This window comes from Syngnathoides biaculeatus, chromosome 17, assembly GCF_019802595.1.
Source record: "Syngnathoides biaculeatus isolate LvHL_M chromosome 17, ASM1980259v1, whole genome shotgun sequence".
NCBI lineage: Eukaryota > Metazoa > Chordata > Actinopteri > Syngnathiformes > Syngnathidae > Syngnathoides > Syngnathoides biaculeatus.
In genome coordinates this window covers 1,283,494-1,309,078 of record NC_084656.1, presented here as the reverse complement: position 1 = coordinate 1,309,078, position 25,585 = coordinate 1,283,494, and the positions used below count along the sequence as shown (strand labels likewise).

Sequence of the window (25,585 nt, the reverse complement as noted above, 5' to 3'; positions counted from 1 at the left end):
AATGTGAAAATCACAATGTATAATTTTTTTAAAATAATGTATTAGTATCTTACAGCTGCAAATAAGTATTTGAACACCTGGCAATCAGCAAAAAAATTGTCCCTCAAAGGACCTGTTAGTCCACCTCTAAAAAGTCAACCCACACACACCCACTTCTTATTGTAAATTAGAAGCACCTGTTTGACATCCTTATCTGCATAAAGACATCTGTCCACCTCACATAATCCGCAAGACTCCAACTACTAACTTGGCTAAGACCAAAGAGCTGCAAAGACACCAGAGAAAAAAAATTGTAGGGCTACAGGGCAATTGCCAAGCTGGGCAGGGAAAAATCAACTGTTTGAGCAATTATTAGAAAATGGAAAAAGTGAAACATGACTGTCAGGCTCCAAGCAAAATCTCTCCTCGTGGCATATCAGTGAGCCGAAGAAATCTGAGGAATAACCCCAGAACTAATTGGGAGGAGCTGAAGGAGATGACCTGAGGAGACCTGGCACCACTTTTTTCAAGGTTACTGTGGGTATTACACTAAGACAAGACGTCATGCATGACACAGAGGGTTCCCCATCTTAAATCAGCACACATCCAGACCTGTCTCAAATTTTCCCATGAGCATTGGTATTACAAAGAGGAGTCATGGGGAGAGGGTTATGTGGCCAGATGAGGCTAAAATAGAACTTTTTTGTCTTAATTCCACTTGTTGTGTTTGGAGAAGAAAGAATGAGGAATACCATCCTAAAAACACCACCATCCCTACTGTGAAGCATAGAGGTGATACCATTATGCTTTGGGGGTGGGGTTTTTTTGCACATGGGATAGGATGACGACACTGTATTACGGGGAGGATAACCAGGGCCATGTATTGTGAAATTTTTGGAAACAATCTCCTTCCCTCAATTCGAGGATTGAAGATGGTTCATGGCCACGTCTTCCAACATGACAATGACCTGAAGCACACCCCCAGGATAACCTTCGAGTGGCTCCGTAAGAAGTATATCAAGATTCTGGAGTGGCCGAGCTAGTCTCCTGACCTAATCCCAATAGAAAAACTTTGGAGGGAGGTCAAACACCAAGTTTCCCAGCAACAGCCCAGAAACCTGGCTGATCAAGAGAAGATCTGTGTGGAGGAATGGGCGAAAATCCCTGCTGCAGTTTGTCCAAACCTGGTGAAAAACTATAGGAAACGTTTGAACTCAGAAATTGCAAACAAAGGCTACTGTACCAAATATTATCATTGATTTTCACAGGTCTTCAAATACTGATTTGCAGCAGTAAAAGCATATTTTTTTTTTAGATTGTCTCTCACAGTGGACATGGAACTAAAATAAAGTAAGTTTCTTTCGGCTTGTCCCTTTCGGGGTCGCCACAGCGTGTCATCTCAGATGAACGCACATATGTTTGGCACAATTTTTACGCCGGATGCCTTTCCTGACGCAACCCTTCTCAGTACATAGTTGTCTCATATTTGCTTTCGTTTCGCTTTTAATGCTCTTTTGCTATGCTAAATGTGCTTAAACAATGGATGCAATGAAGACGCAGATTGTGCCTTTGAAACACCAGACAGTGATACAGCAGACATGATTTCAAAGTGGGAGAACCTGCAAAATTGTTTCAAAATACTTGCTTTACTCACTGTATATAAATTGTATTCTTTATCTACTGTGTGTGTGTGTGTGTGTGTGTGTGTGTGTGTATGTGTGTGTGCGCGTGTGCGCGTGTGCGTGCGTGTGTGTGTGTGTGTGTGTGTGTGTGTGTGTATGTGTGTGTGCGCGTGTGCGTGCGTGTGTGTGCGTGTGTGCGCAATGCAGCCCTATAGGGCATGTGGGGCACAAGCCAGTGCAATCTGTAGGCCGGTCCCAAGCCCAGATAAATGCAGAGGGTTGCGTCAGGAAGGGCATCTGGTGCAAAACTGTGCCAAACAAATTTGAGCGTTCATCTAAAGAATACAATACCGGATCAGTCGTGGCCTGGGTTAACAACGCCCAACCTCCTGACCCCCCCCACCCGGAATCCGTTCACCTGGAGGGTGTCAGTGGAAATTCAGCTGCTGTGGGTCAAAGACAAAGAAGAGAAGGAAAGCGGATTCTTCAGCAGAAGAAGAGGAGGAATGTACAGAGACTACAACTGAGTGTAGGGACTTTAAATGTTGGGACTATGACAGGAAAAGATCAGGAGTTGGTTGACATGATGTTTCGGAGGAGGGTTGATAAAATGTGCATTCAAGAGAGCAGGTGGAAAGGTCGTAACCCAAGATGTTTAGGAGCAGGTTTTAAAATATTTTACCATGGAGTAGAGGGGAAGAGAAATAGAGTAGGGGTTATTTTAAAGAAAGTGCTGGCGAAGAATGTCTTTGAGGTGAAAAGAGTATCAGATCGAGTGATGAGGCTGAAATTTTAAATTGAGGGTGTTATGTATAATGTGATTAGCGGCTGTGCTCCACAGGTAGGACGTGACTTGGAATTGAAAGAGAAATTCTGGAAGGAACTCGATGAAGTAGGTCTGAGCATCCCAGACAGAGAGAGAGAGAGTTGTGATTGGTGCAGATTGTAATGTATATTTTGGTGAATTCAACAGGGATGATGAAGAAGTGATGGGTAAGTACGGCATCCTCGAAAGGAAATTTGAGGAACAGGCAGTGGTGGACTTTTCAAAAAGGATGTAAATGGCAGGATCAGTCACTCACATTTGAAAAATTTATTGGTGTGGTCAGTCATGCCCGCAGATATAAAGTTACGGCTGTGGTCCACCAGTCAAGCCCATAGATATAAAGTTGCGGGTATGTGTTCTGTTTGTAATTATGAGTAGACCCCTTTAAAAGCTGAGGTGGAGGGCGCTGTCAGGTTTACTAGGAAGTAGAAGTTGGCTGAGCAGCAGCTCATTTTTAAAGACCGTGTGCTTTTGTGTTTAAAAAAAAAATGAAAAAAAAAGACGTCAGGCTGTGGTTCACTGCGCTGGATCGGTTTTCATGTGCGCCGAGAGTGTGCGGCAATTGCACAGTGGCACGGCTTAGAGGGAACATTGGTCAAAACTACACAAAATAAGCGACGCCTTTCAATATCTATGTACTATATTTCTACTCGTAACAAATTTTAAACGCGTGATTTTTCGTGCTCGACAAATTCGTGCAAATCTGCGAGTGCAATGGTGCGCGGGCATGTACGTGCCCACAATATCACGGTGATTCAGTAGTGAACACTTTTTTTCCAGAAGAGGCAGGAACATAGAGTGACCTGCAAGAGCGGAGGTAGAAACACGTAGGTGGATTACATTTTGTGCAGATGATGTAATCTGAAGGTTACAGACTGTAAGGAAGTGGTAGCTCTACAGTAGAGGATCGTGGTGTGTAGGATGACTCTGGTGGTGGGTAAGAAGATTAAGAAGACAAAGATAGAGCAGAGAACCATGTGGTGGAAGCATAGAAAAGAAGAATGTTGTGTCCCCTTTCGGAAAGCGGTAAAACAGGCTCACGCTGGACAGGAGGAGCTCCTGGAAGACTGGACTACTACAGCCAAGGTGATCAAAGAGACAGGCAGGGGAGTACTTGGGGTGTCTTTTTGTAGGAAAGGGGAGAAGGAGACTTGGTGGTGGACCCCAAAATATAGGAAATCATACAAACAGATTAGCGAAGAAGTGGGACACTGAGAGCATTGAGAGGTGAAATGAATACATTAAGATGCAACGTAGGGCAAAGGGAGAGGTGGTGAGTCAAAAGACGCATATAACGACATGTACACCAGGTTAGACAGGAAAGAAGGAGAAAAGGATCTCTGCAGGTTGGGCAGACAGAGGGATAGAGATGGAAAGGATGTGCAGCAGGTAAGGGTAATTAAGGATAGTGATGGAAATGTGTTGACCGGTGCTAGTAGTGTGCTGAATGGGTGGAAAGAATACTTGGAGAAGTTGATGAATAAAGAAAATGAGAGAGAAGGAGGAGTACAAGAGGAAAGTATGAAGGACCAGGAAGTGGCAATGATTAGGAAGGGGGGAAGTTAGAAAGGCAATACAGAGGATGAAAAATGGAAAGGCAGTTGGTCCTGTTTACATACCTGTGGAGGTATGGAAGCAATTTTGAGGCTGTGGAGTTTTTGACCAACTTATTCAACAGAATAATACCGGGTGATAGGTGCCTGGAGAATGGTGGAAAAATGTGCTAGCTCCCATTTTTAAGAACAAAGGTGATGTTCAGAGCTGTGGCAACTATCGAAGAACAAAGTTGATCAGCCACACAATGAAGTTATGGGAAAGAGTCGTGGTGGCTAGACTCAGCACAGAAGTGAGCAACAGTACGGTTTCATGCCTAGAAAAAGTATGACAGATGCATTATTTGTCTTGAGGGTGCTCGTCGAATAGTACAGAGAAGGTCAGAAGAAGCGACAATGTGTCTTTGTGGATCTATAGAAACCCTATGACAGAATACCAAGAGAGGAACTGTGGTACTGCATGTGTAGATCTGTTGTGGCGGAGAAATAGGTCAGAATAATACAGGACATGTATGAGATCAGCAGAACAGTGGTGAGGTGTGCTGTGGGTGTGACGGAAGAATTTCAGGTGGAGGTGGGACTGCATCAGGGATCAACTCTTAGCCCTTTTATGTTTGCTGTGGTAATGGATAGGCTGACAGATGAAGTTAGACTGGAATCCCCTTTGACCATGATGTTCGCGGATGACATTGTGAATCTGCAGTGAAAACAGGGATCGGGTGGAGGAACAATTACAAACTGGAGGCATACACTGGAAAGGAGAGGAATGAAGATCAGCCGAAGTAAAACAGAATATATGTGGGTGAATAAGAGTAGTGGAGGAGGAAGAGTGAGGCTCCAGGGAGAAGATTTAGCAAAGGTGGATGAATTCAAATACTTGGGGGCAACAATCCAGAGCAATGTTGAGTGTGGTAAGGAAGTGAAGAAACAGGTCCAAGCAGGTTGGAACAGCTGACAGAAGGTATCTTGTGTTTTATTAGACAGAAGAGTCTTTGCTAAGATGAAAAAAAGTTTATAGAACAGTGGTGAGGCCAGCCATGATGTACGGATTAGGGTGCCACTCAAGAAACAAAAGGAAGCGGAGATGGAAGTGGCAGAAATGAAGATGTTGGGGTTCTCTCTCGGAGTGAGCAGGTTGGATAGAATTACAAATGAGCTCATTAGAGGGACAGCTAAAGTTGGATGTTTTGGAGACAAGGTTCGAGAGAGCAGACTTCAATGGTTTGGACATGTTGAGGGGCGAGAGAGTGAGTCTATTGGTGGAAGGGTGCTGAGGATGGAGTTGCCCAGCAAAAGAGCAAGAGGAAGAAGAAAGAGGAAGAAAAAGAGAAGGTTGACTGATGTTGTGAGGGAAGACATGAGGGCAGTTAGCATTAGAGAGGAAGATGCAGGCTTGGATGGAAAAAGATGGCACACTGTGGCGACCCCTGATGGGACAAGCCGCAAGGAAAAGAAGAAGAGTGTGTGTGTGTGTGTGTGTGTGTGTGTGTGCGCGTGTGTGCGTGTGTGTGTGCATATATTTTGTTTTATTTGTCTGGTTATTCATTTGTATTTGCTTTTAGTTTGCTTTGTTGTACTCTGCCGTCTTTACAGTAATAAGCATTGCAAATGAGAAACTGTTCTTAATGGGGTTACCTGGATGATTGAAAGTTATATTAAAAATGATGTGGCTACTGCTGGGGCATTGATAGACATAATTCTGCGCACTAAAATTACTTGATTCAATATTTAGTGTCTGAATGTGAGCCATGTGTCTTTGCCACCCCACAGGGTTATAGAAGGCCAAACTTTAAAGATCTGGCAACAGACCAGTCCCGGTATCAGCGATGGCTGCTGAAGAATGAAACAAAGGCTTTCTATACACCAGTGTTTGCAGAAGACATGCGGCAAGGCAGCCAATACCTCCTTCAGGTACCACTAAAATCTAAAGCAAGCAGCAACAAACTTGCAGTAAGGTTGGTCGGATGTTTTACAAAAAACAAACTGATCAAAAGCAAATGTTAGTAAGGTCATCTGTTCATAAGCTATTAAATGTTTCTACTGAATGTGTGTTGTGATTCAGTTACGGACGTCCATCTGTCCATTTTCCTCCGGTTATCTGAAGACTGGTCGTGGGGACAGCAGCTTAATTAGGGAAACCCAGACTTCCCTCTACCCAGCCAGTTTATCCACTTCTTGAATCTCGAGGCATTCCCAGGCCAACTGGGAGTCCATCCATCCATCCATCCATCCATCCATCCATCCATCCATCCATCCATTTTCTTAGCCGCTTATCTTCACGAGGGTTCTGGGAGTCCTGGAGCCTATCCCAACTGACATCGGGGAGGAGGCAGGGTAGACCCTGAACTGGTTGCCAGCCAATTGCAGGGCACATGAAGACAGACAACAGTCGCACTCACATTCACACCTAGGCCCAATTTAGAGTCTCCAATTGATGTTGCATGTTTTTTGGAAGTGGGAGGAAACCGGAGTGCCCGGAGAAAACCCACGTAGCACTGGAAGAACATCCAAAGCCTGCACAGGTAAGGGCCAGAATTTTACCCTGGTCTTCAGAACTGTGAGAAGAGGAGGAAACCGGATCCATCGTCAGAAGAAAAAGAGGAATGTACAGAGCCTACAACTGACTGTAGGGACTTTGAATGTTGGGACAATGACAGGAAAAACTCAGAAGTTGGTTGACATGATGATAAGGAGAAAGGTTGATATTCTGTGCATCCAAGAGAGGAGGTGGAAAGGTAGTAAGGCTAGAAGTTTAGGAGCGGGGTTTAAATTATTCTACCACGGAGTAGATGGGAAGAGAAATGGAGTAGGGGTTATTTTAAAGGAAGAGCTGGCTAAGAATGTCTTGGAGGTGAAAAGAGTATCAGATCGAGTGATGAGACTAAAATTTGAAATTGAGGGTGTTATGTATAATGTGGTTATCGGCTATGCCCCACAGGTAGGATGTGACCTAGAGTTGAAAGAAAAATTCTGGAAGGAACTAGATGAAGTAGTTCTGAGCATCCCAGACAGCGAGAGAGTTGTGATTGATGCAGATTGTAATGGACATATTGGTAAAGGAAACAGGGGCGATGAAGAAGTAATGGGTAAGTACGGCATCCAGGAAAGGAACTTTGAGGGACAGATGGTGGTGGACTTCGCAAAAAGGATGGAGATGGCTGTAGTGAAAACTTATTTCCAGAAGAGGGAGGAACATATAGTGACCTACAAGAGCGGAGGAAGAAGCACGCAGGTGGATTATATTTTGTGCAGACGATGTAATCTGAAGGAGATTACTGACTGTAAAGGAGTGCAGCAGGTAAGGGTGATTAAGGATAGAGATGGAAATGTGTTGACTGGTGCTTGTAGTGTTCTAAATAGATGGAAAGAATACTCTGAGATGTTGATGAATAAAGAAAATGAGAGAGAAGGGAGAGTTGAAGAGGCAAGTGTGAAGGACCAGGAAGTGGCAATGATTACTAAGGGAGAAGTCAGAAAGGCACTACAAAGGATGACATACCGGTAGAGGTATGGAAGCAATTTGGAGAGATAGCTGTGGAGTTTTTGAACAACTTATTCAACAGAATACTAGCGGGCGAAAAGATGCCTGAAGAATGGAGGAAAAGTGTTCTAGTTCCCATTTTTAAGAACAAAAGGGATGTTCAGAGCTGTGGGAACTATAGAGGAATAAAGTTGATGAGCCACACAATGAAGTTATGGGAAAGAGTAGTGGAGGCTAGACTCAGGACAGAAGTAAGTACCTGCGAGCAACAGTATGGTTTCATGCCTAGAAAGACTACCACAGATGCATTATTTGCCTTGAGGATGCTAGTGGAAAAGTACAGAGAAGGTTGGAAGGAGCTCCATTGTGTCTTTGTGGATCTAGAGAAAGCCTATGACAGAGTATCAAGAGAGGAACTGTGGTACTGCATGCGTAAGTCTGGTGTGGCAGAGAAGTATGTTAAAATAGTAGATGTATGATGGCAGCAGAACAATGGTGAGGTGTGCCTTAGGTGTGACAGAAGAATATAAGGTGGAGGTGGGACTGCATCAGGGGTCAGCTCTGAGCCCCTTCCTGTTTGCAGTGGTAATGGATAGGCTGACAGATGAGGTTAGACTGGAATCCCCTTGGACTATGATGTTTGCAGATGATATTGTGATATGCAGTGAAAGCAGGGAGCATGCAGAGGAACAATTAGAAAGATGGAGACATGCACTGCAAAGGAGAGGAATGAAGATTAGCTGGAGTAAAACAGAATATATGTGCGTGAATGAGAAAGGTGGAGGGGGAAGAGTGAGGCTACAGGGAGAAGAGATAGCGAGGGTGGAGGACTTCAAATATTTAGGGTCAACAATCCAGAACAATGGTGAGTGTGGTAAGGAAGTGAAGAAACGGGTCCAAGCAGGTTGAAACAGGTGGCGAAAGGTGTCTGGTGTGTTATGTGACAGAAGAGTATCCGCCAGGATGAAGGGCAAAGTTTACAAAACAGTGGTGAGGCCGGCCATGATATACGGATTAGAGACGGTGGCACTGAAGAAACAACAGGAAGCAGAACTGGAGGGAGCAGAAATGAAGATGTTGAGGTTCTCGCTCGGAGTGAGCAGGTTGGATAGGATTAGAAATGAGCTCATTAGAGGGACAGCCAAAGTTGGATGTTTTGGAGACAAGATTCGAGAGAGCAGACTTCGATGGTTTGGACATGTTCAGAGGCGAGAGAGTGAGTATATTGGTGGTACTGAGGACGGAGCTGCCAGGCAAAAGAACGAGAGGAAGACCAAAGAGAAGGTTTATGGATGGGGTGAGGGAAGATATGAGGGCAGTTGGGGTTAAAGAGGAAGATCCAGAAGATAGGCTAAGATGGCAAAAGATGACACGCAGTGGGGACCCCTAACGGGACAAGCCGAAAGGAAAAGAAGAAGAAGTCTTCAGAACTGTGAGGGCAATGCTTTACAGCTGCGCCACCGTACCAACCAGCTGGGAGTCATAGTCTCTCAAATGTGTCCTGGGTCGTCCCTGGGCCTTCCACCAGGTGGCACTTGCTCGGAAAACCTCACCAGGGGAAGAGTCCTTCAGCAACCTAACCAGATGCCCGAGCCACCTCTTCTGGCTCTTTTCAAAACGCAGGAGCACTGGCTTGACTCTGAGGCCTTCCCTGATAACCAAGCTTCTCAACCCTATTTCTCGGGGGCCCTGACACCCTGCGGAGGAAACTATTTTTTGCCACTTGTATCCACAATCTTGATCGTTCGTTCCACAACCTGTTACTCGTGACCATTGTTCAGGGTAGGAACATAGATCGACCAGTAAAAACAGACCTTTGCGTTTTGACTCAGCTCTTTCTTCACCAGGATAGACCAATACAAAGTCCGCATCACTGCAGACACTACACTAATCTGCCTGTCGATCTCCCCGGTTCAGTCTTCCATCACTCGTGAACAAGATCCCAAGATACTTGAACTCCTCCACTTGGGCAGTACCTCATCCTTGACCAGGGCGCTCCACCCTTTTCTGATTCTGGATCATGACCTCAAATTTGGAGGTGTAGATTTTCCTCCAAGCCATTTCACACTCAGCTGTAAACCATTACAGGGGAGTGTTCATACATCCAAATTAGTGGCCTTTTGGCAAAGTTCACTGTTTGAATTAAAAATTGGCCATGTGTGTGAATTGTATAGATCCAATGAGTTTTTCCTGGGGTCCGACATCGCTGTTGTCATAGACTGTTGCATTCTCATTGAATGCTGGTGGCTCGATCCACTCCACACATCATCCATTGCGCACACAGATGAATTTCTGAATACTACTCTTCAGCTTATTAAAGTGCAAGTGCATCAGCCTGAGGTTCCGTGTGTGTGCTCAGGATGTGCTTTGGTTATGTGGACTTGACAATTCCAGAAAAAACTCTTCGCTGCTTCTGCAGTTATAAAGTTACGGTACTTTTACTATATTAGATTGATCTAAATGCCGCTTGCTTTGTTTATCAATTATTCCTCATTTATTAACTATTTCATGCATGAGACTACAAATTTGATCTTCCCTTTGGGCGCTGTTTAAGCGGTAGTGACGTTTAAGTGTAGTTCATCAACCAGACAACAAGAAATCCACAATCTCATGTGTCTTCTATTGGTCTTCCCTGACAGGTATAAACACTAGATAGAGTAGTGTTAAAAATAATAGCAGCAAAAAATAGCAATCCAATGTGGTTTGTCACATTGGACTGCTATTTTTTTTAACACGATTGTAAGCCTGCCCAGTTGATCGTCGTGAATGCATGGCCACCAGTTTGGGAAGGTCGTCGTTACAGTGAAGGCAAGGGCACACTTCTTGTTTACGTTCAGATGAACAAAAACAACCGCTTTCATGTATTGTTGTATTTGTATGGCACTGTCTACCCAAACATGGATATTTCAGCCTACTTATTACTTGAGGAAACACTTTGCAGTAAATTGTAGACGTTGTAGTTTTGCCTGTGTATACATGCACACATACATTCACACACAACAATATTAGAATTTGAACATTCCTATTTTATTGTTTTTATTTTATCGATCTTTGTGCTACAGTTTAAAAACTCAGTAGATACTATTTACTTAGTACTTGAGTAAGTATTTCATTGTGTACATTTTACTGAAGTATTTTTTTGGGAAAAGACTGCTTTTTACTTTAACTTGAGTCAGATTATTGTTAAGTAGCACTACTCGTAGTTGAGTACTATAACTGGCTACTGTACTCGCCCCTGGAGCAGACATCCTCTATTGCTACTGTCATGTTTAGGCAACACTTTTGCTCATCAGCGCAGCCAGTGTCTTATTTGTTGTACTGGTCTTTCGTATTTTAGCATTGAGCTGCTGGGGTTTGTGACCCTAGATGTGGTCCCAGCAGAACAGCGACCCACTTGTAACGTTGCCGAGATTATCCTCTAGTTAGTACATCTTGCATTATTTAGGAAATGTGCCTGCAATTATCTATTTAGTTTTCAGATGTTAATGTTAAATGTATTAAGCAACAGAGCAATGTTACGGATTATGTCGTACCAGGGCAGCATCGGCTGTTGGTGAAAAGGTCCTTGTGTGTTTTTACACACTCAGCCATTAAAGCTGATTCTGATCACAACACAGAATGAACTAACTTAAAATTCTAAAATTGCCAAAAAAGAGAAAAATATTGTACTTTGTGTTTTTCTTGGGAATGCATTTAGGATTAGCCTGTAGTAGTTGGTAATAGTGAAAAATAAAGTGAAACAGATTTTAGTCAATTCTTTTCCAGAATGAGAATGCTTGAAGAGGAAGATGTTATATATGTGGCACAGCTTCAAGCGGGCATCGGGTACAGGTGGAGATGAGCCTTTTGCATTTTTTGCCCATTTCCAATAGCCATTTTTACTTTACTTTTACTTTACAAGAACAAAAACAATTGTGACAGTGCAATAGTGTCTGCTAGAACAAATCGCCCTATATGACCAAATGACACATTTAATTATGATGCAAAATCAATGGAGAAGGCAGCGGAATAGGTAGTATGTAGAACTAGGAGGAACGCTGAGTACTTTATCACAGCATGTGACTAAAATGGACCAATTACGAGAGATGATCTCTGTGGCATTCTACGCACAACAGTTTTTGCCACGTGCATGACTAGTCCTGTATTGGGGCCGCGCGCGCCAATACGTTGGTCACGTGATTACAATCCAGGCATTGTCGTTTGGTTAAGAATTTTGGTAGTAAGTAGGTGGCGACCCCTAACGGGACAAGTCGAAAGAAAAAGTAGTAGGATTTGTTTCCAGTGAGGTTGCTCACCCTTTCCACGAAGGCTGCCCTTTTTCACTGATACAGCTCGTATTAAGGGGTTCGGTACCCCATACTCCCGAAGAGCCCCCCACAAGAGTCCCGTAGGGACACGGTCGAATGCCTTCTCCCAGTCCACAAAACACATGTAAACTTGTTGGGCGAACTCCCATGCACCCTCGAGCATCTTCCCGAGGGTGTAGAGCTGGTCCACTGTTCCACAGCCAGGACGAAAACCATATTGCTCCTCCTGAATCAGAGACTCGACTTCCCGATGGACCCTCCTCTCCAGTACCCCTGAGTAGACTTACCTGATTCTGTTTAAAACCTTTAAAGACAGATTTTCCAGGCCCAGTACTAGGATTACAGGGGTCAGTTTTTGTGAACTCATTATTACGTTTCTGCTTTTGCCAGTTGTGACTCTGTTAGCTTCCCCAAGATGGGATATTCTATGCAGCGGAGTGTAACGCTGTTGTGAATGAGGACATTCAGTTCATTATTTTTTACTTGCTGTGAGAATCTTAAGCAGTACTGTTACTAAGGCGCACTTTGACTGCCCATTAGATGGAAATGGTAAAATATCAAGGACATGTTAATCTCAGCTGAAGAAATTTCAGGCATGAAAAACAATTATTCTATCTGATAGCCTTTCACTAGGCGTGACAAACAGTTTTTCACAGGCCACATTGTCATTCTGGATTTTGTCAGATGGTCGTTATGACTTTGTGAAGCCATGTTTACTTGTATTTATCTTTTAAATATTATGACAAACAAAAAAATGATGAATATTCTATGTATTGCATTCAGTTGAATGTGGTTAAAAATAATATTTGTTTTACACGACATCCAAACTTCAATGTAATTGTGGCTTGTTACAATGAGTTGAATACTCCAGTACTGAAATGTCTATCCAAATAGCAGCTGTGACTTTGCTTGATTTTAAACCAGATTTTTCATCCTCCTTAAGGCTGCAGGCTTGGGCCGTCTAAAGCCTAACACCCTTGTGCTTGGGTTCAAAAATGATTGGAGGGATGGTGACATGATGACTGTGGAGACATACATTAGTATGATACAGTAAGTCTTAGCCATTTTACTCATCACATAATAATAATCCCTCACCTAAGATTTCTATATTATCTGATGTATCGTTCACTATTAGTTTTTAAACCTTTAAACTATTGGAACAAAACTTGTCAGATTTGATTCTCGTAATTTTTTCAAGATCAGCTATTCAGTTCACTACTTTCTTTTTTTAATTCCTTTCTTAGTGATGCCTTCGACTTTCAATATGGTGCTGCTATTTTACGATTAAAAGAGGGACTGGATGTGTCGCATATCCATGGACAAGGTATGAGATTGTCGAAAACTGTTTTTCTTCACGATCCTATACTTCACTATTCTAATTTACCTTGCGTGTATACTGTACATATTCTATTGCTGTGTTCCCAATATACTTTCAGGTGTCCTGGTGGATTCAATTAAATTTTAGACTTTAGATGAATTGGATTTCTGGGGACAATCAGTGAGAAAAAAACAATAAGCAATCACTAATTTAAAAAAAAAAACACTAAGCGATCACTGATGAGATCGTAAGATGTAGCAATGTGTCTATTTAAATGAACTGTTTACTGGATATACTCATGTACGTACTCATACACTCAAAATATATAAAAATAATATCTCTTCGTTCATTTATTTATGCCAGTGAGGCATAGTGACAGACAAATTCATGTTCTTCTATTAGGTGGGAGTAAGTACATACAGTAATTACTACTACTATTTTTCGTGACATGTTGTTTGTTGGTGTGCCATAAGATTTTTCATTGTATAAAATGTGTGCCTCAGCTGCATAAAGGTGAGAAATCACTGCTCTGGTCAGATCGGGTATTCTTATCAGTAAGGTCAAATCAACATTACAACTAGACAGAAATAACGGGTGCTACTTTACTGTAATTTAATTACTTTTTTGTAATTAAATTATTTCATCCACACCAAAACTTTACAGCATGAGTCGACAGAATGGCAGCATGTTTACAAACAACTGCACTAGGTTGCAAGGCTATATAATGTTTTGTTGCATGCTTGCAAGCCACATCGTATTAAAAGTACGTGAACATACCTCAAGCAAGCCTTGAATTAACATCTCCTGAGCACCAATGAGTACCGATACATCTTTTCCCCCATTTTGTCGTCATAATAGAAGGCAGGATCCACCCTTGTTGTTGTCGCCACGGTGTCAAGTGTATCCGGTGGCATTTGAGTTGACAAGATAAAAGCCAATGATTGTAAAAAAACGGGATGCAGTAGTATGGGAGTAGAATATTTTATTGGTGTAGTCTGACGTAGTTCAATCACGAAAGAGCAAATTTGTCTTGTTTGATCTGGAGATTACGTGTTGTCTGTCTTGGACCTGTTGTCTGTCCCATGCTGCTAACATGATTTTTTTTAAATAACTTTCTTGACTGCAAGATATTTACAGCACTATGTCAAAAGACATGTAAAAAATGTAAACTACTTTATTAAAATAAACTATCGTTTGGATTCAGATATACTCTGCACGATGGCATGCAGAATAAAGGTCTTTTGCGGAGCATTGATCGGATTGGGGAATTATGACATTAAAGACAATCAGCGTATGATGCCAATTATCGGCCGATGCCAATCAGGTCAATAAAATTGGTCTAAAGTCTTTTAAATTAGGTTGTCTATTAACAGATGATTTTATTTTTAACAGATGATTTGCTATCCTCCCAAGAGAAGGCCTCTGGGATGAAAGATGTGATTGTGTCTATTGACCCCAGCAAAGACTCTGATGGGGATTCATCCAAGCTATCTTCCAAAGCTGCAAGTCTTCAAAACAGTCCAGCTATACAGAAAGGTAACTCATGGGAAAGTAATCACACTTGTTCGTACCTCATCTGAAGCACTTGTTCCACTTCACATTGCCAGATGTTTTTGATGTCTTTAGTTTATGGGCAATTGATGGAAATGGTTTTGAATTCCATCAATGTATGTGAGACTGGTCTCAAAGTCTTAAAATAAAAAAAATGAACACTGACAGCAGCTATTGTGTAAAGGTAGTGATTTAAAATGCTATTCTTCATCTTTAGACATCTTATACATCTTGCAGAGGACATTGTGATCTGCAGCGAAAGCAGGGAGTTGGTGGAGAAAATACTAGAAAGATGGAGGCATGCACTGGAAAGATGAGGCATGAAGATTAGCTTTGAGAGGGGTGGAGGGGGAATGGTGATGCTACAGGGAGAATGGGTGGAGAGAGAATGGTAATGCTACAGGGAGAAGAGGTGGAGGGGAAATATCCTACAGGGAGAAGCGATGGCCGAGGTGGACGACTTCAAATACTTTGGGTCAGCAATCCAGGGCAAAGGTGAGTGTGGTAAGTAAGTAAAGTAATTGATCCAAGCAGGTCGGAACAGCTGGCGGAAGGTATCCTGTGTGTTATGTGACAGAAGAGTCTGTACTAGGATGTAGGGCAAAGATTATAAAACAGTGGTGAGGCCAGCCATAATGTATGGATTTAGAGATAGTGGCACTCCAGAGACAACAGGAAGCAGAGCTGGAGGTCTCAAAAATTAAGATGTTGAGGTTCTCTCTAGGAGAGAGGAGGTTGGCTAGGATTGGAAATAAGATCATTAGAGGGACAACCAAAGTTAGATGTTTTGGAGGCAAAGTTAAAGAGAGGAGACTCAATGGTTTGGACACGTCCAGAGGCCCGAGCAGGGGTGTTAAACTCATTCGAGCTCAGGGGCCACATGGAGGAAAATCTATTACCAAGAGGGCTGGACCGGTAAACCATGGCCTATATATACCAAGTTATATACTTAAGAACTCAAAAAGAAAAACTTCATGGTTGTTTTCTTTGTATTAATACAGTCCCATATAGTACAAGCCCAACATCAGGATTAATGATAAAACATTTAAAGTTTTTTTATTTTAACTCTGAGGAAAAATAACACAAACACACAATGCCTCAGTTATTTACAGAAGTATATCACAGAACCATATCAGGGTGTCACTTCTCAGGCAGAAATATATATAAAAATGGCAATCCTGTTCCCTAAACAAGTAAAACAAAAGCATAATACTGCATACTGCGCCCAAGTAGCTGTTTGTTCAAGTTATTCAGGTGTTCTGTAATATCCACCATAAATGCCAGGTCCTGGTGCAAAATACTGTGAAAAGTCAAATCACGTCATCCCTTTGCAGATTGCACTTTCTCTAAACTTTGTCACAATACCCATTTTTTTCCCAATCACTGACCAGCTCTATGACGAATGGGGTTGAATTATCAGATGCTGTCATCGTATCTTTCAGCAAGGGGTTTTCGCCTGGAAACTCTCCCATAGATGCCAAGTATCTTTCTTATAGTAGAGTCATGAACGGTCACCTTAACCAAGGCCTGCAGGTCTTTCGATGTTCTTGGAGGTTCTTTTTGACCTCCTGGATGAAATCAGGTGGTGGGAAATACTTTTTCATGGCACTTTATATGACAAAAAGAAATGCTACAATAGTCAAATAGGACATGATGAGAGGATAGAAAAGGACAAGACAGGATGTGGGAAATGAGCAAGGGAATGCTACCGATGACTGGTGCAGTGGGATTGTGTTATAGTGTCGAAACACCTTTAAAAACCTATGCGTTGATTCCTTAATAAAACATGTTAGTGGTAATTGTCCCATATAAGCAATTTAAGCCCATGACACTTCCGTTTTGCCGTTGTGGCATCCCCTCCTTGACCAGAGGAACGTTTGCTCGCAAGAAGAACATGGGATGTCTCTCTCACCATCATTCTGCCCTCGTCTCCATGAATCCTTTTTTTTATTTCCCTAGGGCGGTCCAAAACGTAACAAATTGTCAGCTTTACCAGTTACACATTCACTTAACAGGACAAAAAAGGAAGCAAAGACACCAGTTCAAGTTTGACAGCTTGCGAGGAGAGAGAAGAGGAATTGTCTCGTACAATTCACCACTGCACTCTCTCATTATCCTCTCCCCTGTACCTCCATTTATTTGGTTTCAAATGCCCCTTATTATCATGGATGTTACAAAAAGGAGACGGGGGAGCAAAACATAGTTGGAAACAAAATCTACTTGTTTGTTCATGTGTGTGACTCCATGTGCGTGGAAGATTGCTGAGTACATGTGTAGTGAAGTTTGTAATCATTTTTTAACAGACAACTGGTGCTCCTGGTTCTAACAGTTCTGATGATTAGATGTTCTTGTTCTTGTGCACTCCTGTGGCACAGTGGCAAACATGGCAGTCAATGTACTGGTAAGCAGGAGGTAAGGAGTAGTAGTGGCTCGACACTGAGCCCCTCCCGGATGACCGAGCTTCTTACCCTATCTCGAAGGGAGAACCCGGACACCCTACGAAAGAAACTCATTTCGGCCGCTTGTATTCGGGATCTTCTTCTTTCGGTCACGACCCACAGCTCATGCCCATAGGTGATGGTAGGAACGTAGATCAACTGGTAAATTGAGAGATTCGCCTTTCGACTTAGGTCCCTCTTTACCACACAGACCGATACAAAGTCCGCATCCCTGCAGGCGCTGCACTGATCCGTCTGTCAGTCTCCAGCTCCATTCTCCCCTCACTTGTGAACAAGACCCCAAGTTACTTGAACTCCGACACTTGGGGCAGGATCTCATCTCCGACCTGGAGAGGGCACGCCACCTTTTTCCGACTGAGGACCACAGTTTCGGATTTGGAGGTGCTGATTCTCACCCTAGCCGCTTCACACTCGGCTGCGAATCCTTTCAGTGAGAGCTGGAGATCATGGCTTGATGAAGCCAAAACAACCACATCATCTGCAAAGAGCAAAGATGTGATGCTGAGGCCACCAAACCGGACACCCACTACGCCTCGGCTGCACCTAGAAATTCTGTCCATAAAAGTTATGAACAAAACCGGACCTGTGACAAAGGGTATCCTTGGCGGAGTCCAACTCTCACCGGAAATGAGTCCGACTTATTGCCGGCAATGCGGAGCAAACTCTGACAGAGGCCAGACAGGGACCGAACAGCTCGTATTAAGGGGTTCGGTACCCCATACTCCCGAAGAGCCCCCCACAGGAGTCCCGTAGGGACACGGTCGAATGCCTTCTCCCAGTCCACAAAACACATGTAAACTTGTTGGGCGAACTCCCATGCACCCTCGAGCATCCTCCCGAGGGTGTAGAGCTGGTCCACTGTTCCACAGCCAGCACGAAAACCATATTGCTCCTCCTGAATCAGAGACTCGACTTCCCGATGGACCCTCCTCTCCAGTACCCCTGAGTAGACTTACCTGGGAGGCTGAGGAGTGTGATCCCTCTATAGTTGGAACACACCCTCCGGTCACCCTTCTTCCGAAGGGGGAACACCACACCAGTCTGCCAATCTAGAGGCACTGTCCCCGATGTCCATGCAATGTTGCAGAGGCGTGTCAACCAGGACAGCCCCACAACATCCAGAGCCTTTAGGAACTCCAGGCGAATCTCATTCACCCCTGGGGCACTGCCACCAAGGAGCTTTTTAACCACCTTGGGGACCTCAACCTCAGAGAAAGAAGAACCCGCCTCAGAGCACCCAGACTCAGCTTCCTCCTGGGAAAGTATGTTGGTGGAATTGAGAGGTCTTCTCCTCACCGACTCACAACATCCCGAATTGAGGTCAGCAGCGCCCCGACCCCACTATACACAGTGTTGACGGTGCACTGCTTCCCCCTCCAGAGACGCCAGACAGTGGACCAGAATTTCCTCGAAGCCATCCTGAAGAAAAAAAAGAGAGAGAGACGTCAGCCTATCATCCATCTTGTTGCTTTATTCAGGTGTGGCCAATACATCCATCGCAACCACATTAAGGCGCGTTCAGGCTAGCTAGCCTAGTATTTACAGTCTCTCTCTTGCTTTCTCTGCGACGATGTATGTCTGTGCCCCGTGTGCTGTACAGGTATACAATGCCAAAGAACCTGGAAACAAGTGTAGTGTTTTAAAAAATGGATTAGCTGTAAGATGTAGCTGAATGTATTTCTTCACATTTTTGCCCAATATAAATTAATCACTCAGCATGTCGATTTTATATTTCAGTGTTGCCAGTAATATAAAACAAAACTGTTCTGCCCACTCACACTTGAACTGTTTTCCATATCCTCCTTGCGCTTCTTCGCAAAAGCCATATTATTCTTGGTTTATTAGTAATATTATTTACAGGTAATATTTCACTTTTCTATGGCAGTGGATAAATGGTTGTTGCCAGTATCAAGGAAGGGCGCGCACATATTCTGTGCATGTTATCCCAACATTAGTGGCTCCAAGACACCTTCCACAGCACTCTGATTGGTTGCTAAATCATGGAGAAGAAGAACGTGCCCTACTGGGTACACGTGCCAAAGGACAACACCCGTCAAGTGTATGGTATGGCATGAGGTCCACATTAGCCAAACATACTTTATTCACCTTATGAAAGTTTATAGCATCACTGGGCACCAACCAGACACTTTGGTCTCTGGCCCACAGGCCACTAACTGGAGATGGGTGCCATAGCTTATAATGACCATGAATGTTGCACGTTATACCTGATTCCTTGCCTGATAAAATACAACCCTCTGACCTGTAAGATCGCATCTTAAAGTGGCACATTGCCTCCCTTGCTCATGTTGTTGTCAACATTTAATCAAATATCAATGTTTACAGAAGCTCTAGAATATGATTGGACAGAATCCCGGCATTCTTGGTTTGAATTATTAGTGAGAGCACTAGCTGACTAATGTTATGGTGTCTCTTTGTAAGCTGTATTGAAAGATACGAACATACTTCAACCTCCACTTCAGTGGACACCCCAAAGTGGCCTCTCTCGAGTAGGTCTTCTCCGAGGTTGTGTTTACCTAATTTTGAGGTCTTTTAAGGACAAAGTTCTTTGCGTTGATTTTATTTTGTCCTGCATATAACCTGGGAACCGAAAGAAGCATGTCATATTTTTCCATGCATCTAAATGTTTAATATTTTTTGTTGTATTGTTTATTGCAGTTTTTGATACAAACTGGAAGTCACAACAAGTTAATGCCAAGCAAATCAACTTTACAAATAAGTTTTTTTTCTCCTTTTGTCTTACATTTCTCAGATGATGAAGATGATGGCAAAGCTACATCCCAGCCCCTGTTGAAAAAAGGCAGGATATCCACTTAAATGAGTGGCCTTATGGCTTTCATTCACAGCATATTGCTTTATTTTTCATCTCTTTTTCCTTTCTTTTTACTAAACAAAATAAATTCCAATACCTTCTTAAGATAACCATTAGCCTACTACAATGCTACCTTGACTTAAGTTTAATTTATTACATGATCAAGATCACAGCTTAATTCACCGATATATCAAATTACTTTTATGTGAAGAAATTAATTTAAATTCCATTAATCTGTTCAAGCTCCCCCAAACCCACTTTTTTCACTTTATTAAAAGACAATCAGCACAGTATAATGTAAAAATATAAGATAATTTAAAGAAATTTCTCATGTGTAATGCACATCCATGTATATAGTATTGACCCCAAAAGTTGACCTCAAAATTTTGGAAAACCTTACTTCCTCTGTGTGCTTAAGATTACAAATGTGTGCTTAAAGTCTGTAGCCTTAAATAGCCTTGACAATGATGTTCGTTTTTTTTTTTCTCCCTCTTCTCAATTAGCGGCTTATCTGAAGCTTCTTTGTGAATACAATTTTTGCTCATGTCAAAAAGCAAAAAAAAACATTACTCATAACTCAAAAGTTAGGGCACTCATAATTTAATTATCATTCTATATGGTTTTACTCTTTGCAGTCTGCCACGATAATTTGTTTTTGTTTCTGCTTGACAGAAAACTTGCTGATAAATAACTTTGCTTTCCTGCTGTTGAATTTCAAGCACAAGATCACCCCTTCAACCACTGTGTGCTATCGTGCCTAAAACCTAACAACTTTGTTTGCAAATGTTTGTTTCTTCCAAATGTCTCTAGTCTGCTGCTTCTCTTCTCTGCAACTGTGATGTCTTAAAGTGCTGAGGATGATGATATGTCTCCTGTTTGGTGTTTACAGTTCTTCACAGCTTCTCTATAGTTTATTTATTTTTTTTTTTTTTGCTGTCGAATGTTGTGTCCTCGCTATTGATGCAGTATCTGTTCTTTGTATTGCTAAAAGATCGGTTTCCAATGACTCGATGATTGATGATCAAAGATTGCTTTGTTTAATTTTACTGCAAAGATACATTTATTTTCAAAACTTTTCATGAGGCATATTGGCTATTTCTGGGACATTGCATAACAAAGTTTTTACAATTAAAATCTTGTAATTTGCCAGGTTAATCAGTGTTTTAGTTGTTTCCACTATTTTATTTCTGGGGGCTTAAAAACAAAATAATGTGAAATCTATTGTCATCTAAATTACCTTTTTGTGTTGTTGTTTCCATGTGGTGTCATGTACATGCATGTGTCTGGCAACCATTTCAATAGATAAGAAGAACTTGACTGTACCGCTGAATGTGTCTGACCAGAGACTGTTGGAGGCCAGCCAGCAGTTCCAGAAGAAACAAGGGAAGGGCACAGTTGATGTCTGGTGGCTGTTTGATGATGGAGGTGAGGCATGAAAAGATACCGGATATTGGGCCCTATTCACTAAAATGTTTGAAAGAATATTCTAAGGTCAATGATTTCGTATTCCAGGATTATTCAACTACATTTTTAAAAGGTCCAGATTGAGAACATATCTTGAAGATCCATTAAATCATATCATCCAGGGGTGGTCAACCCGCGGCTCTCGAGCCGCATGCAGTTCTATGACTCCTTTTGTGCGTCTCTCGTGAAAGCACGAAAGCATATCAAAGTTCTGTTTGTACGCGCATGCGCCTTACTACAAGCGCGTTGCTTGCGTTTACTATGGTATTTTCCTGTGCGCGTCACAGTTACAGTTACAGTTGCTATGCGTATTGCGAAACTAAGCTCAGTGTGTGTGTACGTCGATGGATAAGTGAGACGGGACTCTGCAGTGTGTGCAACAAGTGGGTGAGAAGGGGGGGGGAAAAAAGCACAATGGCGACGGGGGAAGAGTGCCTTTATTGTTCCCACCACCCAGCTCAGCTCTGCAACGAGAGAAGCAAGAGTCAACTCCAAGCAGGATGACCTGAGCACAAAGAAGTCATCTCCCGGTGTTTTCGCAAAACTGGCATGCACGTTGAATGAAAATAGCTCAAAAGTTTACAGTCGGATCGTGATCACTGGAGAAAATAATTTATTAATTTCGCTCTCAAAATGGAAGGGAAAAATGCACACTTAAACAAAAATATGTGGATGAACACAGGACGTTTTTACCAGAGTGAGAGAGCTCATGTTTTTTTATTTTTTTGAGCGCAACGGCCACCCACTCTCCAGTTTTATCAGACATCCATCAGCTCCAAATCTTCATTTCAGCTTACTCCACGCAAACAATGAACTGGCATTTCCAAAAAGGACTGAACCTTCCAGTTACAATATTGTCACGTTGAAAAAAATGCAGGATCATCTAATTTTAACTCCCTCACTGCTGTGTAAATTCCAAAACCTTTCGCAGTTCGGTGAGCTCCTGGCGAAGCAACTCAATTGAGAAAGACAATTTCTTATCGATTGAGAGGAGGATTCTTTGTATCTGTCAAATCAAGTAAATCTTCAGTTAAAGTGGAGGAATCTGTTTTTTTGTCTTCAGCGGGCACTGAAGCTCTCGATTGAAGCGCTGGGGTCCTCCATTGGCAGCTGACTCGTCATATGACTTGACTGCAGATATGACGTGCCACTCTTAAGAAGTTACCACTGCTAGCAATGTTGCCAAAAGAGATGAAAAAATAAAAAAATGACCATCTCCAATTGAAATAAATTTGTCAGAAAAAAAACTCATCAAAACATTTTACAATCTACACATGATCTACATCACTTTTGTCTTCAGAAGATCACATGACACGCATTGTCAAAACATGCTCCGCAGGGTCTGATTTGATTGGCTGACAGGGGTGGCGACTCGGTTGTGGTAGGTCGGTACGGTAGATCATGATCATAAAGCCTGTAATGCTGTGCCGTTTGAAATATAAGCACGGAACGCGGTTCACCAATTTCTGACCACTACTGTAGGTTTTTTTTTTTTTAAACTGCTTATTCTGGGATTTACCTCAGGTTGAGCATCAAGAAGCTATTGGAACCAGTACTCATTTGTATATCCAGGGTCTTTTCCAGTAAGTTAGACCACTATGGCGATCAGGTATTTTTTATCCCTGTCATTTTGATAAGGGACAGAAATGTTGTCAAAGAAATATGGCATAAAAAAGTAGAACTGCAAACTTGTTAAGGGTAAAATGTGACTGTCTCAACAATTGTTTCTAGTAATCTGTGAAAAACTAGTTTTTTTTCATATCAGTTCATGGGATAATAAATCATTGTTGATTAATGACATCAATTTTTGCTACGAAATGAAACATAGTTAAAAAAAAATAGATGCAATACCATTTTAAATGAGGCATCACTACGAATTTTTTATTATATGAGCAAGTGTCGAGTAGGAAAAATTTCAGGGCAATTTTAGGTCTTTTGAATAGCTGTTTATTTTAGTTAAAGGTGACCCAAAGGTTATTGTTTAGATAATTTATAGAACTCCACGATACAATGGAAAGTTTATGGAGAATTTTTAATAACTGCTGTCAGGTATTTGTAGTGAATACAACTATTTTGTCCTTAAGATTCATGTTACAATAACATGGAAAAAATGCATAGAACTCTCTCCTATATTGGACACATTTGACCTCGCAAAATTAAGAGTGAAACCCACACTCAAGGTCACATCTGATATCCACTCATCTCTAAGGATGATGAAATTCAGTTGACATGAAGGATATGGTTATTTTTGACCATTTTTGCCCATTTTTTTAAATTAGAGATTCTGCCAAAAAAAAAAAAAAAAAAGGCAGATTCGAGTATCATCGCCAGGCTTCTGATGACCGTTGCTGTACCACAAAGTGATTTTGAGACCGTAATGAAAGTTTGGATAATCTTCTGTTGAAAATCTAAAATGTCTTGAATGCTGTCACTCCTATTAAAGTTAAGTTTGAAACGACCTAGAACACCATGAAGGTCTTTACAGAGATAAGGCCCTCTATACAAGAGTAGGAAAGGAAAATATAAGTGGGAAAAACTAAACTCCAACTTGACTATGACCTCTACAAACAAAGTCTAAGTCAAAGAAATTTAATCAAGCGTTAATCAGGGTTGGACAGTAACACTTAACAAACCATCAGTAAGAACCTCAACAATGCTCGGGCAAATTTGCCGTAGTTGACAATCTCACACAGCGCCAAATGGCATATGAATGCATGAATTTGCTTCTTTTAGTGAAGAAAATACTATCGGGTTAAATAACAAATCAGCAAAATGATTAAATGTTGTTACATTTGAAGCCATCCAGCAAAAACGCCATAATCATCTCAGAATTTGATATGTTACCAAAAACCAGTTAAGCAACAGAAATCATCAATGACCTGTCTTGACTCAGGATCATCTGACATTTTCAAAGCTATTGTGAAGTCTGTGCTAGACGATGCGCAGAAAACATTTAATTGCTCACCTTAGGTGAATTTCCTAAAGCGCTTAAAGTAGTTGCCATGAAGCTAATTCTAAAAATAGAACGTTGGACTCTTCCACGTTACCAAGCAAAAGACCCATCACAAATCTCCCTTTCATGGCCAATATTGTTGAGAAATTGACCTTTTGACAAAATACAATCAGGTTTCGAACCACATTTCAATACAGACTTTACTGCTCTTATCAATGTGTGAAATGATCAGTCATACAAATACTGACTTGGGAAAGGTGTCAGTTCTAGTCTTGCTAGATTTCAGTGAGGTTTTTGCAGTTCTCATCTCATCATAGTAACAAAAGAGATCTTAATATATTGCTGAATAGGTTGGAAACATGGATAGGACAAAATGGAACAGTCCTTAAATTGTTCCAGTCCTACTTGGAGGAAAGGAGTTATTTTGTAACCACTGGATGCGTTTAATCTCATCAAATGGCAATGATGTATGGGTTCCATCTCGGCCGCAGGGGTGGCCAACCTGCAACTCTCGAGCAGCATGCAGCTCTTTGCCTCCTTTTATGTGGCTCCCGTAAAAGAACGAAAGCATATTGAAGTTATTTATGCTGTTATGTGTGTGTATATTTTTTATTTTTTATTCTCTTTATTTTCCTTTTGTACTTTGAGTTAAGAAGCGGATCTTTTGTGATGGAATGTTTCGAGAAGTGCCTATTTAAGGACAAGAAGGACTGTAGATGGGAACTTCTTATGACCATTGCTGCCTTTGGACAAGTCCATAAGTACACGGACGCCACACTGCATTCTGCCTTTCATCTTTTGGACATTTCTGGAACATTCTTTCACCTGGAATACTCGCTAGAAAGAACATTTGCCTGTTTGGGAACATCGTTCCACTTTGGTGACTATTCGGCCTTTGAACTTGTATTTTGTGTTATTGTTTTGTGTTGTATTGTTGTGTGTGTGATTAAATTGTCTTAAACGCAATACAACTGCTTTGTCATATTTTGCTGGTTTGAGCAAGGGGATTTATTCTAAATTCACACGTAACAAAAAGTGGGGGCTTGTCTGGGATCAAATTCATTTGAGACATCTTTTTAAAAGTTTTGGATAATTTTTCCATATTTGCAACTTAGACTGTGAAGACAGCAAACTTGAGCACTATATTAGGTCCCCTACCCCTGAATCAGTCTGTGCTTTGCGCAACTCTGACCTTTTGCAACTTGATAGTTATTTCCGACTTGATGCCAAACCTGCTCTGAG

The 25,585-nt window shown here is 41.9% G+C and overlaps 1 protein-coding gene across 8 annotated transcripts in view; it reads left to right on the top strand.

The window, feature by feature from the left end:
• slc12a2 (solute carrier family 12 member 2) overlaps positions 1-25,585 on the top strand; it is a 149,350-nt gene that overhangs the window by 83,427 nt on the left and 40,338 nt on the right. For 5 of the 8 annotated variants that reach the window (XM_061847504.1, XM_061847497.1, XM_061847503.1 and 2 more), the window contains exons 17-22: positions 5,751-5,891; positions 12,712-12,818; positions 13,013-13,092; positions 14,479-14,622; positions 19,867-19,914; positions 21,229-21,351. In XM_061847504.1, the coding sequence (XP_061703488.1) occupies positions 5,751-5,891; positions 12,712-12,818; positions 13,013-13,092; positions 14,479-14,622; positions 19,867-19,914; positions 21,229-21,351 (643 nt within the window). The other 3 variants (XM_061847501.1, XM_061847500.1, XM_061847499.1) reach the window with 3 other exon arrangements.